The 13861-nt window shown below is 51.5% G+C and overlaps 1 protein-coding gene across 1 annotated transcript in view; it reads left to right on the forward strand.

Moving 5' to 3' along the window:
- Nucleotides 1–1258: 1258 nt before the first annotated feature.
- syt3 (synaptotagmin III) overlaps nucleotides 1259–13861 on the forward strand; it is a 21941-nt gene continuing 9338 nt past the window's right edge. The window contains exons 1-5 of the mRNA XM_069165224.1: nucleotides 1259–1718; nucleotides 2269–2381; nucleotides 6756–7106; nucleotides 8365–8875; nucleotides 13448–13843. Of these exons, the coding sequence (XP_069021325.1) occupies nucleotides 8728–8875; nucleotides 13448–13843 (544 nt within the window). The 5' untranslated portion in view covers nucleotides 1259–1718; nucleotides 2269–2381; nucleotides 6756–7106; nucleotides 8365–8727. The remainder of the gene's footprint in view (nucleotides 1719–2268; nucleotides 2382–6755; nucleotides 7107–8364; nucleotides 8876–13447; nucleotides 13844–13861) is intronic.

A 13861-nucleotide genomic window follows, 5' to 3' on the forward strand; every position in this document is an offset into this window, starting at 1 on the left:
TTCAAAATGATCTGCAGCCATACGTTAAAAACGCAGAAGGAGAGTGAAAGGCCCAGATTGCTCACTGTTAATTTCATGTGGCAGCGGGCCCGTTTGCAGCGAACATCTTGATGGGCAGGGGGGGGACGGCTTGCCTTACATAACTGTTAAAGTTATGGCCCCGTTTCGGCAGCGGGGAGATAAAAAAACAACGTTAATCCAGGAGCTCACCTCGCTTCACACGTGTCCACAACTCGGAGCGTTACTTCCTCATTAGGTCTTCCGGTAATACATTATTACTGATATTATTATTTGGATGGACGTAATCAGATCTTCACTGACGGATGAGGTGTGGACTTCGGTTCTTCATTCTGCCGCCGCTTCCGTGTTCCTCTTCCCGTCGGGCGACTCCCCCCCTCTGGGAAGAAGTCGAGGACCCCCCCGAGGGCGCCCTGAGGGACGCCACTTTTAAAAGACGAGCGCTTTTTTAAACGTCGACGCCTATTTAAATGTACCCCTCCCTCCCCCCAACCGAGTGCGGTATAAAGTCCCTCATGATCCTTGCTGGTGATGTCACCATAAAACAGAAACATTTTTATGTGCCCCCCCCCCACCGCCTCCTCCCTGCTTTATAGGAGGCCTGCAGGAATATCATAATCCAATCAGGACTCCAATAAAACTATGTCTCATTTCTAACTAGATCATGGCCTGCGTGCGCTTCGGCTGAGGTTTCCATGGTGCAAACACACACACACACACACACACACACACACACACACACACACACACAAACACACACACACACACACACACACACACACACATACAAACAGGCGAAGAAGCCGTGTCCCTTTTTTCTTGTTGTTGCTGACTTGGAGCCAAACAACATTGACCCTCCAGTCCAATCTCTGCTCTCCACCACCTGACATCCAAGCAACCCCCCCCCCTCACCCTCCTCCCCCAAAAAACCTCCTCTTCCTCTCATCCCACTGATGCTGCCACCTCCGGGTGGGGGGGCGCGGGGGAGGCGGGGGACCTGCAGGAGTGTCTAATCACTGCTCTCTAATGAGCCCAAACAAGATCCTGGGTCCCCTTTTCGAAACCCACCCATGCACCCTGCAGGTTCAGGGAGGCCATTAACCCCCCCTCCCGCCCCCTCCACCCCCACACACACACCATCTCCGGACCCCCACCTCCATCTCTGCTACACACTCTCTCTCTCTCTCTCTCCATCCCCTCTGCACGCCCCACATACATCAGTATGTCTTTAGCACTGGCAGAGAGAGAGAGGAGAGACAGAGTATTAGTATTCAGAGCACAGGGAGGATAAAAAAAAAAAAAAAAAAAAAGGAAAGGGAGCGCGCGAGCAAAGAGAGAGAAAGAGAGAGCGAGAGAGAGGGAGGGAGGGGATAGTGAAACAGAGAGGAGGAAAAAACACAAGGAGGGGAAATATAAGAGAAGAACACAGGAAACGGGAGTGGAGACACATCATATTGTTCATTTCTTCCCTCTCGAGCTGCCATCCCGGTTGGCTCATCTCGGTCGGTGCGTCTCGGAGAGGAGGAAGAAGAGGAAGAAGAGGAGAGAGGGGAGGGGGTGGACAGAGCCAGAGAGGGGCGGAATGCCCCTTTACAAGCGTCGCATCTGACTCAAAACAGCGGAGAAGCTCGTAAAATCGGAAATTAGTCAGAGAAGGAGAGACAGAGGAGGACGGTGAGGATTTCTGCGGCGCCAGAAAGGTAAGCTGTTTCCCTTCTTTTTTTTTTTTTTTTTTCTTTTTCTTTTTTTGTGTGGCTCCTGTAGCCAGCATGCATTTCGGCTGTGAGATCTGCGATGGGAGCCTCGTTCGCATCCTTTTGATGCTGCCACCCCCCCCCCCCCCCCTCCACCCCCCCCCTTCCACCCTCTTTCCCTGCACCGGGCTCTGCTGAATATGCCCTAAATCTAGCAGCATGTGTCTGTTTTCCATAAATATTTAATGTATATTATTCGTGCATCAACGCCCGGCTGCAAAGTGTGTGTTGCATTCTGCTGCTCGGTGTGTGTGTGTGTGTGTGTGTGTGTGTGTGTGTGTGTGTGTGTGTGTGGAGGCTGTTAGCAGCAGAGAACGGGGCTCGTGTCTGTATCACAAGTGTATTAATGGCAGCTATCCTCACTGATGACAGGGATTGAACTTTTTTTTTCTTTCTCTTCTCTCACCTCCCCCTCTCCCCCCCATCATCCACCACCCTCCTCCTCCTCCTCCTCCTCCTCATCCTTCTCCTTCCTCCCGCGCGCGAACGTTATTAGATGTAAAGACGAACAGACAGACAGTGGGGGGCGCGCGCACGAGCACGCAAAAAAAAAAAAAAAAAAAAAAAAAAAAAACACACAGAAGACAGGTTGACGTGCGTAAGACGTGCGTAAGTCCCTCATCCTCACCATCACCATCAAAGGCACCACAGAGAACCATGTTTATGGAAATGGTCAAAAAAAACAAACACTGAGACACACACTGACTCACCGACTCCGATAGGTGAAAAATGAAGTGAGGGGGGGCCGTTGTCTGTGTGTGTGTGTGTGTGTGTGTGTGTGTGTGTGTGTGTGTGTGTGTGTGTGTGTGCGTAAATAGGTCCCGCTCTGCAGCTCCACTGGCCGTGCATGAGAGACAGGAAGAGCAGCACCAGTATCCCCGGGTTCCTGGGCTTTCGGCCAGTCGCTCTCCTGCTTCCTGTCCCGTGTGTTACAGATAATTCGGACACTCTGCAGCTCCAAACGGCCTGCGGAGCTGCGAAAGGCCTCGACGGAAAAAAAAACCCTTTGATATGTGTGAACGTGGGATAGAAATAGGAGGAGATAAAAAAAGAAAAAAAAAAAAGAAAAAGAAAGGAGGCTGTGTCGTCGTGGATGTGAAGGGATGTTTGATTGTGTGTTTCTAGAGATATATACGGTCCGGAGCAGATATTAATGCTCCATCTCACCCACCTCCTGTTATTTATTTGCCGAGAGGGGGGTCCGGGAGCTATTAAAGGACGGGCTAAATTGGAACAACCTCGAGGCTGAGGCTCAGCAAAGCTATTACGTCTAGTCAATAGACATTAATATCCCCCCATGCTCAATCTTGGCCTCATACAGCCCCGGCGAAACACAGCACCGCTCCACTGGAGTAACCAAAAAAGATGTGTTGTAATAGGCCTATCTGTTTACCCCCCCCAGCCCCCTCTCCCCCCCCTCCTCCCCCCGCGCATCAATCCGCCACGGCCGAGTGAGCAGAGGAGCGATGATAGCACACCGTCTCGGGCAGACGTCGCCGTTGGCCTCGAAAGGAAGTGATGCAAGACAAAAAAAAAGAACAAAAAAAAAGAAAGAGAAAGGGATGATGTGCCGGCGCGGGTGGAGAGAGGTCGCGACCTCTGTGAGTCAGGGATCGTGGCGAGCGAATCCGAGGCGCGTACACGAGCGCGTCCGTCGGAGGTGGCGCGCGGGAACGACCCGGACGGCTTCGAAAGAGTCTGGAGCGGAGAGGGGACGAGGTCAACGGGGGCCGAGTCGCTATTTGCCTTTAAACACACACAAACAAAAAAAAAAGGGAAATAGCGACACGGGAGGCCGTGAAATTCGCTTTTAAACACTTCAGCAAATTTAAAGGCTTTTAAAAACAAAACACAAAATACGGCAACAAAAGCATTCGGGGCCCAAAAAAAAAATTTTTTTAAATGAGAGGTTCAATTAAAGATGACTTCCAGGTCCGGATGAAAACGAATGGAGGAGCGTGGCGGCGGACAGGAGGACTTCAAAGGCAGGTTGAATGAAACATCGTATTAGGTATATCCGATGGATTAGTCTCCTTTGTCTACAGGAGCATTATGTTCTCACACACCAAAAAAAAAAAAAGAAAAGCTCTGACTGTTCTCAGGGTTTTTTGCAGTTATGAAGGTACCCCCCTCTCCCCTACACACCTCCTACCCCCCACCTTATAAAAATAGTTCCCCATTATGTTGGACCTTCCGCGATGCTCCAGCCGGAGCTAAAGTTGAATTCGAGAGGTGAAGCGGCAGCGGCCTCACACGTGACGCGTTTCATCCACTTCAAAAAGCGGATATGTAATTTGACTGGGAAAAAAAAAACCACCAAACAGAAAATGCCAAAAGGATGATACGGGGTGGTGGGGGTGGGGTGGGGAGGGGGGTGTTGTGGGGAAGCACCTGAGACAGACGGCAGCGTTTCAAATGGCTTATCGCTGTAATTCCCCCGAAACCCATCCGAGGTGTGTGATTCCTTCCCTCGGAGACAGATTCCACACGCAGATTTCAGACTTCAGTCGCGCTCTCTAACCGTGATCCTTGTTGCTGAAAAACCCCGCCCCCCCCCCCCGCCCCCCCTACCTCTCCTCCTCCCCTCCTGAGGCTTTATCAAATTCATATTCAACATGCACCAGGAATTTTTGGGGGTGTTTTGTTTGTCAGTGGAATTTTGTTTCTGAGCGAAACTACTGGTAGTGCTGCGTCCCCCCCCGCCCCCCACCCCCCAAATAAATAAAAAAAAAAAAACACAACCCAAATCCAGTCCAACTACTTCCAAAAAAAAAAAAAGCAAAAGAGGAAGTGAGAGCATTCAATATTGGATAAATATTTATCAGTCATAAGAAAACAGGACTTACTCACATTTCTTTGGATGAGCTCCCTCGCACTAATTTGCACCGGAGTGTCTGGATACATGGGGGAGGTGGGGGGGGGGGGAGGGGGCGGTTACTTCCTGTGCAAACACACAAATGATCCCTTCATTAAAAGGGGATACAAACATACATGCCTCATCTGCTTTATCACCTATAAACTAGATTGGGGATGTAATGGCTGGACTGAGCCTCTGAAAATGAGTCATTTAGCTGATGCTCTTATCCTAAGTGTGCGTGTGTTTGTGTGTGTGTGGGGGGGATGGAGGGGGGGGGGGGCTCCATATCCTGCTCAAGGACACCTTGCGTAGGGTTTGAACTTGCAGCTTCTTCCTCACTGCTATGCCCTCGAATTCGGGGGTTTACGTAGCCACGAGAAGCTGCTGACGTCTTCCCGGTCCTCGTATTTTTTTTTTTTGGTTGCGGGATTTTCCAGCCAGATGAACTCGTGATCTAAATTGGCTCGTCCTCCGCCACGATCGGTCGGCCACCGATCTCCTCCGGTTCCCATCTGGCCCTCCACGTGATGCGATTGGAAGCCGCTGATTCTCCGTCCCGCTTGACGAGGCGGTGACCTCTCCGGTCGGGGGGGCGGGGGAGGGGTGACCTCTCCGGTCGGGGGGACGGGACGGGGGGTGACCTCTCCGGTCGGGGCGTTTCTGGGCCCCGGTGATCGTTCATTACCGTATTTATCAGTGACTAACCGGCCTCTGGAAATGTTTGTCTTGTAGTGAATTGCATCCCCCTAACCCCCCCTCCTCCCCCCTCCCCAAAACCCCCAAAAAACCTTGACTACCATTGTTGCTGTGTCACCCTCGCCGCCAGCCTCCTGTGTGTTTTCTCTCTCTGCCCTTCTTTGCTCCAATTTCTTTTTCCTCCCTCTTTATCTGTCTCGCCTCCAATTTTATGTCAGCATCTCGTACCCCTCCCTCCCTCCCCCCCCTACCTCCCTCTTTCCTCTGTCTCTCCCTGCACAATCGTTCTGTCTGTCCGTCTCTTCCATTTCTTTCTTTCTCTTATTCCTTTTTTTTTTTTTTGGGAGGGGGGGGGGCAGGGAGGGGTTTGTTGCCTCCCCCCCTCTTTTCATGCTCTCACTGGCATTTGAGGCGGGCCGGTTCTGTGCCAGACAGCCGTTCCTCAGATTGAGATATCCGAGGGTTTTAAAGTCACTCAGACAGATTTGCTATCTTAATGGGGGAGATAGAAAAGGGTGGGAGGGGGTTGGTGCAGGAATACTGACAAGACTATCCTAATGTGACACATAATGTGTGTGTGTGTGTGTGTGTGTGTGTGTGTGCGTGTGCGCGTGCGCGCGTCTCTTCAAGCGGAGACAGAAAAACCAAAGGAAGCGTTTTTTGTTTTTTTCCCCCTTTCTTGTTTTGGATCTCGTTCCGAGTGAAATATGTCTTTGCCTAATGCGCTGATTGATTGACGGGCCGGGAGAGACATATGGACACGTAAGGAGCACTTTGCTAGGGAGGTGCCACTCAAGCGCACAAAAGACTGACGCTGACATTTCACAGAACAACATACATCAAGTGATCAATAGTCCTTCGTCTTGTCCGACGAGGCACCCCGGCCTGAGAAATAGGGCCGAGGACAAAACGTCTCGGTGGAGCAAGCGGAGCCGGGCCTCCTCGCCAGGAACATTGTTCTGCCCGTGATTTATTTTTCCCGGAGGAGGGGGGGGGGAACGTTTTTTTTTTGTTTTTGTTTTCTTCCCCCTTGTATTATTAGCACTCACGTACGTTGTCTTGAGTCTTGAGTCCCCCGGAGGCTCGCAGACTGTGAGAAACTCGAGTTTGGGCATTGACCTGTTTTTTTTTTTATTTTTTTTTATTTTGACAGAATGAGATCAGAAAATAAAGACAACGTGCTCCGAGAAGGCCGTTTCTCTCTCTCTCTCTCTCTAGGATGAAAGGACGAGGCGGCGCGAACATAACAGACTTAATGCTTCTAATTATATCTCAAACTGACATTTTCGAGTTTAAAAAAAAAAAAAAAATTATTAATTTAAATTTTCCTCTGAACATTGACGTCGGGTTTCGGTTTCTGTTCGTCCTCTGCTGTTCCCGTCCTCCATTGATTGATTGATTCTTTTCATGTTTTTGTTTTTTTTCTTCAGGTGCTTTCAGAAAGACTCTTTTGACGGTGGCTTCGAAATCCACGCCGGTGCGCCGCGGAGAACCGGGGACGCAGACGACTAAGAGCTTCACTCGGTTTCCAGCTCGCGGTGAAGACGGAAACAACAACAACAACAACAACAACAACACCAGCGACTCTTTGCGGGCTCCCGTTACTGATCTCGGAAACATTAGAAAAATAACAAGCGAAAAGGTTATGCATGCGCTGCAGGCATAACTCGCCGTTCCTCTGCCAAATCAATTTGTAAAGAAACTTTTTATGTGCAGAGTGTCTCCACTCCGGCTTGCAGATTCAACATGGGCCCGGACCTCCGCAGTTGATTTCAATAAAGGTAAAAACAAACACACACGAAACCCCCGGAGCTTCACGACAATGTCAAAGAGAACCAAATGCTTTCATTTGGATTTGTCCTGCAGAACGATGGAATCTAAAGCATAAATCGAAAGGTGGCTGATGTGTTTATTTGACCCCGGTGTTTGTGGATTGTATCGACAGAATTACAGAAGGAAAAACACAACTAACTATGAAGACAAGAATCCAGTCTGGCTCTCTAATTTAAACATATTTCGTCTCTTGGAGATTTATTTACACAAGAGAACTCCTAATTATCCAAATGACTCTGTAATTACAGTTAAAACAAACAAAAAAAAAAGGTTTTAGTCAGAATTTAAGACATAAAATGTTGACTTGGTATGATCCGACCTGGTCATGGCACCGAATAACTCACGTGAGTCCAAGCGCCACGCGTTTTGGAGCTACCAAAAAAAACACGTGGTTCCGGTCGGGGGTGGGGAGGGGGGAGGGGAGGGGAGGGGGGGGGGCGTTCAAACTTGCCATCAGATGCAACGTGAAAGGATTTTTGTTTTGTTTTAGGGCTGAACCAAAACGATCCACGGCGCCACGAAGCCGCTTTTTTTTTAAAAATAATTTTTTTATTCATCTCTGTTCTAAATACTTTATTCGCACCTTAACGAGCGATTTAAGGCTGGTTGACTCGTCGGGACGGACGCTGGCGGCCGTGCGCGAGACCGTATGGCGCCTCCGTTTGCCCGAGAGCCTTCTTCCCGCCGCCAACACCCTCCTTTTCATAACAGCGGAGAAATTCATTTGCGATTCTCCGAGCGTTTGAAAAATGCAACAGCGGTGGGCGCCGCCCCGGAGGAACGTGCCAGATGATCCGCACACCTCCTTGTTTTCACTCTTTTTCTTTTTTTAAGGAGAAAGCGTTTTCCGTCTAATGTGTAAAAAAAAAAAAAAAAAATGGTGGAAATTAGCATTGGTTTGGTTGCCGTGGTCGCGGCCGGAGGCTCGTCGGCGCGACCCGGGGAACGAGACAGGCGGTCGGTGGGTTTCTGCCCGTCGGGACAAATTCAGTTTTTGGCCGCCGATGCCGCGGCTCTCCGTAGCGCTCTGTTATGCTGAAGCAACATTACGTAACACCGCCGCCGACCATCAATCAGGGACGCCGCGGATGCTTCTGCCAGCGGCGCGCTCCCTTAATGGCGAAGGTGACCAATCTGCCAGGAACTTGATTTGTCTTCTTTCGCGTCCTCGCGCTGCCAACTTTCTCTCCTCTCTTCTGTTTCCAGGGAGGCGGTCGCTCGGCCATGTCGGCGTGGCCTCTGTGATCCGGGCCGAAGACGCCCAGCGGAGCCCCTCGCGCTCCTCCTCCGTCGCCGCTCCGCCCCCCCCCTTCCCTCCCTCCCTCCCTCTCTCCCTCCCTCCTTCCCTCCCTCCCTCCCTCCCACCGCCACCACCACCACCCCCCTCCCAACAGCTTCCTCCGCCCTCGCCCGCCCCCCCCGCGGTTCCGACCTCGCAAACGGCGGACGGGCCGACCCTCCGCCCCGCCCCCCCCGCCCCCCGAGCGCCGCCGTCCGATAGGTGAGGGCGGCGAGGGCTGCGCTGTCATTGGCTGAACTGCTGGTGGGGAGTGCGATGCGGATTGGAGGATGTCGGGGGACTGGGATGAAGACCTGTGTAAGAAGGCGCTGGTGCTGGTGGAGGAGCTGTGCTTCAACTCGCCGCGGGGTTACAGCCAGAGCAAGCGCTGCCAGGAGTTCAGCTACCTGCTGAGGGGCAACAGCCCGGTGGACCCAGGTCAGTGACACACGGACGGGTGGGTCGTTGTCGTGGCGACGGAATTCAAGGGTGAAACTGGGCCTCTGCGGCGTCCCCCTCGCCCTCGACGGGTGACTCGCTGGCGTGCCAAACTCTCAAGATTGTAGACGCTAAAAAGATGACCCCCCCCCCCCCCCCCCCCCCCCCCCAAAAAACATGAAAACAACTAGCTTTGATTTTCAACGTGAAGTATTCATTGAGGGAGGAAAACGGGAACTTAGCTGACACCTTATCGGGCCGGGGGCCGAGAGGGAACGTTTGGTACGAAAAACTTGAGACGTCTTTTGTGCACAAAGTGCTTCGTTGACGGTTTTTAGTCTCCCGCTGAAGGAGTTCGGGAACATCAGAGGGAACGTTCGGCCTCGCCGACGCGCTCTCCGACGGGATAAGCGCGAAGGAAGAGCTGCCGTCGTCGGAGAAGGACTCGGGACAACGACGCATGAAATATTCACGTGCTCGTAAAAAAACCCAAATGGCTTTCGGTACCGTTTCGTCCCGTTTACTTCACCCCTCTCGGGAGAATTCGCCGGTCGTTATCTCAGAGCTGGATTACGAAAATCGATACACGGCGCGCGCAATAGGCGTATGTATGTATTTACATGGACTGAGCTGAGTCGGTCGACGCCGCTCCGCTGAGGAGTCGGCGCCGAGTGTCGTGTTCTCATCGAGGCGACTTTGGTTGTGCAGTGCGCCGTTATGCAGATTAGCGTTGGATCGGTGGCTCAGTGTAGATTAGCCTGGATTGGCCGCGTGTTGCCTGCGGAGATTTGGATGGCTCGGTTGAAGGAAATGTCACGCGTTGGCCCCCGTCTCTTACACCAGCTGTGATTTTTTTTTTTTCCTTCGCCGTTTGCTGATGGAAGTCTCCGATCCCCCCGCCGAGGGCACCGCGACCCGCCGAAAGCTGTCAGGCGAACGGCTTGTGTAGAGCGGCGGAGATGCGTTTGATGTGGAGCGATGTTGCGACTCCCGGCGGGCTTGCATCAGTCGCCTGATTGACAGGGAGTCTCGGTCTCACTCTCCGCGACGCACTTCAGAGGGCCTCCCACCCTCCCTCCCTCCCCCCCTCTCCCGCCCACCCACCCGCCGACTCGCTGCTCGTGCTTGGCGGATTAGCGACGGATGTTTGGCAGCGGTCGGAGGCCTCGCGGAAGGTGCGACGATCGAGACGAGGGGAAGTGGTTTGCCCCCCCTCCCCTCCCCCCCCGACGCACCTTTGATAACAACAGTGTCTTTATCAACTCAACCTGATCTGCCAACCGCGCACCCCCCCCCCCCACCCGATCAATACATTAACCTTTCTCCTCCGTTAAACTCCGCCCCCCTTTAGGTTTGGCTCTAAATCATTGTCAGCCTGTTTTTCCTCCATCTCGGTTTTTGTCTCTCTCTCTCGCTATCGTTGCCTTTTTTTTTGGGGGGGGGGGGGGGGGTCTATACTCTTCAACAGCATAGTTGTTGTATCAACTTCGTCAACCCTCCTCCTCCTCCTCTTCCTCATCGGAGATAATAATAATAATAAAAAAAGGGGGGGAATAGACTCAGTCGGCTTATGTCTGTTTCAACATGTGCACCAATCTGTTTTCAGGCCTCTCCCTCTGCGTGTTTTTTTTTTTATTATTTCTTTCCCTCTTTTTCATCACTACTGTTGCTTTTTCTTTTTTCTCTCGCTGTTTTTCTACCTTCCTCTGCCCTCCTTTTCCCTCCATTACGTTGCCCCTTTCTGTCTCCTGATCGCCGTCATCACGCTTTCTCTTCATCCCTTGTTGCTCAATTCCCACCCCAACTTGTTCTCCAACATGACAGATCGATGCCGCCACCCCACCACCACCGTACACACACCTTCACGCCCTCCCCCCTCCCACCTCCCCCATCATATCTTTTGAACAAGTGCTGATTAATGACATACACAGACTGATGAATAATTCACCAAAGGGAACGAGGAAGGGAGAGGCAGAGCAAAGACGGTGGGGGGGGGGGGGAGGGGGGTGGTGGTGTGTGTGTGTGTGTGTGTGGGGGGGGTAACAAAGAGACAGCCGACTGAGGAGAGCGTGCCGAGGAAGACAGCATGGGAACAGAAATGACAGCAGTGAACGAGAGGTGTTTGAGGGGATTATAAAGAGGAGAGAGGGAAGAGAGGGCGGGCGGAGACAGAAAGGAGAACCGAGCTCCAGGAGACGTTGCCCAGGGGTGGAGGATTGGCTGCCGTTGTCTTGTTTTCACTCGTTCGCTCTCAGTCTCGTTGTCAGGCCTGTGACAGATGAAATTTGGTTCCTTTTTTGTGTGATTTAACAGCGCTTATGCCTTTTGTCATGCCCATAAAGACGCTGGGAAATTAAGCAAATTAAAGGAAAAAAAGGGTTGAAGAAAAAAGGGAGGCTTTGTTGGGGTTTGGGAAAACATTGATGACTGTCCTGCCTGCAGACAGGAAGGACTCTCAGTCTGGGCGGAGCCAAAAGAAGCCAAAAAGGCAAAACGATTTTTTTTTTTTTTTATTGCATTTCGATGTCGCACGTCGGAGAAGAGCCACGAAATCAGCACTCAAGTGCCGTAATGAGTCTTGTTGGTCTACTTACAACTCGTGAATATTCATGTTCGGGGACCTGTAGTTCATCGTGGGCCCTTATTGGGCTTTTATTGTCACCAGACCAGAAGATGCTATTTATAAGGACACTTCAAATGGTCCAGGATAATAATAAATATTCATTGTATATTTAGTCTATTTATTAATAAATATGCATGGGATATTTATAAGGTGCTTACAAATTTATGAATTTAACATGAACACAAGAATTAGTGGCTCCGACACGTGCAGACGTGTCTGAACCAGGACCGGGACGACGGAGGTTCCTGAGCCCGAGCTCAGGTCGGCCCTCCTTTCATTCCTGCTCTCTTTGACTGAGGCCGGAGCTGTCCAGCAGTCTGGTGCTGAAACTGCGCTTTTTTTTTTTGCCTTTCAGTCTGAACACTTTCTCATTCGGATGAGTCATACTCCACCCTCCCCTACCCCCCCAACACCCGCATACTCACCCCCACGCACCCCCCTCCCCGCCCCCCTCCACATCACCACCACCACCTTCACTCCTCAGACGCAATCCTTGAGCCGTCACAGATTAAAAAGCTCATGACCGTGAGGAAATGCGGGATGACATTGCAGAAAGACATAAACTGTAGCTGCTTCTTTTGTTTGTTGTTTTTTTGTTTGTTGTTAATTGTTTCCCCCTCCTCTCCCTCCTCCGCCTCGCCTCCTCTCTCCTCTACTCAAAAACATCCGCTCTGCCAGCGTTTGCCCCCATTTCAAGCTCGGGATTCAAATGTGGGATACATGCGCTTCAGGGGATGGCTGCATATTGCAATTTACGCCTACAGCAGGTTTCCCTCTCCTCCTCCATGATGTGTGATGTGTAGATATTGTCGTGATGTTGCTGCTGAGGGTGTGTGTGTGTGTGTGTGTGTGTGTGTGTGTGTGTGTGTGTGTGTGTGTGTGTGTGAAGGGGGTGTATGGATCATGCAGTGGTTTTGCAGTTGATTTGTTGGGCATATGTGGGATGTGTCAATGTGTAAATACCAGACACATACTGATGAGGTGGTTGTTTTTGTTCAGGCTGGTGGCTTCAAACAACTATGATTTCATCGTGGGTCGATCATCTCACCACTTTGGACCGGCTGGTACAAATGTCGGTGGTTCTCGGACGATGAACCCTGCTGCCTTTTTTGTTTTTGCCTAAACAGCTATTGGAATCATTGATGTGACATTTTGTACACACATTCATACGCCCTTCAGGAGGAATTGAATTTTGGAGATCTTCAGATTTTTGCCCTGGCTTTTTATTTGTTCCAGTATTTTGGTTTCTGACTGATTGCCCAACAAGTTTTCCCCTTAAGCCTCAGCTGTGGCTTGTGTTTGGTACATTCACAAGTGTTCGTAGCTTCCGGGTCTGAAAAATGAGGCCGATGCAGAAGTGTCTTAAGCTGCAATACCGCCGAGTGCCACTAGAACTCGGTCAATAAAATGTCTCCATCAGTTATCTCGGTGTTGTTAGCTAAAGTCGCTCCTTCTTATTAGTTTTCTGGAGGTCCATCTGAAAATAATCCCTCATTCATTAGAAAATAAGCTTCAAAAAGACCTGTTTTTGGGGGTGTGTCTGTTTGATTGACAGGCCTGTGGTGCAGTCAGGTCACAGCTATCGGTGGGCGGGATGTAGTATCGTCGGGTTTCCAATCAGATCAGTCAGATCCACCGCTGGCTTCTCCCCCCCTCAGCTCCAAATATGGTCACTTCCTGCTCCAAACGAGCAAAAATGGCGACGGACAGAATCTGAACTGGAGCCTTTGTAACGTTCACAAACCGACGTGGTGACGTTGCCGTGGGTTGCCGCTTGGTTTAGTATTGATTGGCAGATGTTAGCGTGGTGACAAACAGAACTGCCCCCCCCCCCAAAAAAAAAATTATTCTCTTTAAACTACTTTGAAGTCCAGACTCCCTTTGTGTTTATTGCATTTGCTTTTTTTTTCCGTCTCCTCACCTTCTTCTTTCCTCCCCTCCGGTTGCAGAGATCTCCGTCAGCCTGCTGTCGGTCATCGTGACGTTCTGCGGCATCGTCCTCCTCTCCGTCTCCCTCTTCGTCTCTTGGAAGCTCTGCTGGCTGCCATGGCGGGACAAGGAGGGCGGAGGCCTGAGCCTGACGTCGGGGCTGCTCCCCGGGAGCGCCGGAGTCGGGAACCTCGGAGGCGCCGGCGGGTCGTCGCTCTTGCCGCCGCTGCTGCAGAGGAAGGAGGGCCACTCCTCGCCCTCGCTCTACCCGTCACTGGGCCAGCAGGGCCAGCACCACCCCCACTTCTCTGACCTGGTGGGGCTGGAGAGGGGCGAGGTCGGAGGGGTGGTCGGGGGCCCGCAGGAGACCCAGGAGCCGTCCTACCTGGACATGGACTCCTACCCCAACAACGCTGGTGAGAGAGAGAGAGAGA

This window comes from Embiotoca jacksoni, unplaced genomic scaffold (genome assembly GCF_022577435.1).
Source record: "Embiotoca jacksoni isolate LCO1_2020_lvr unplaced genomic scaffold, fEmbJac1.0.p SCAF_34, whole genome shotgun sequence".
NCBI lineage: Eukaryota > Metazoa > Chordata > Actinopteri > Embiotocidae > Embiotoca > Embiotoca jacksoni.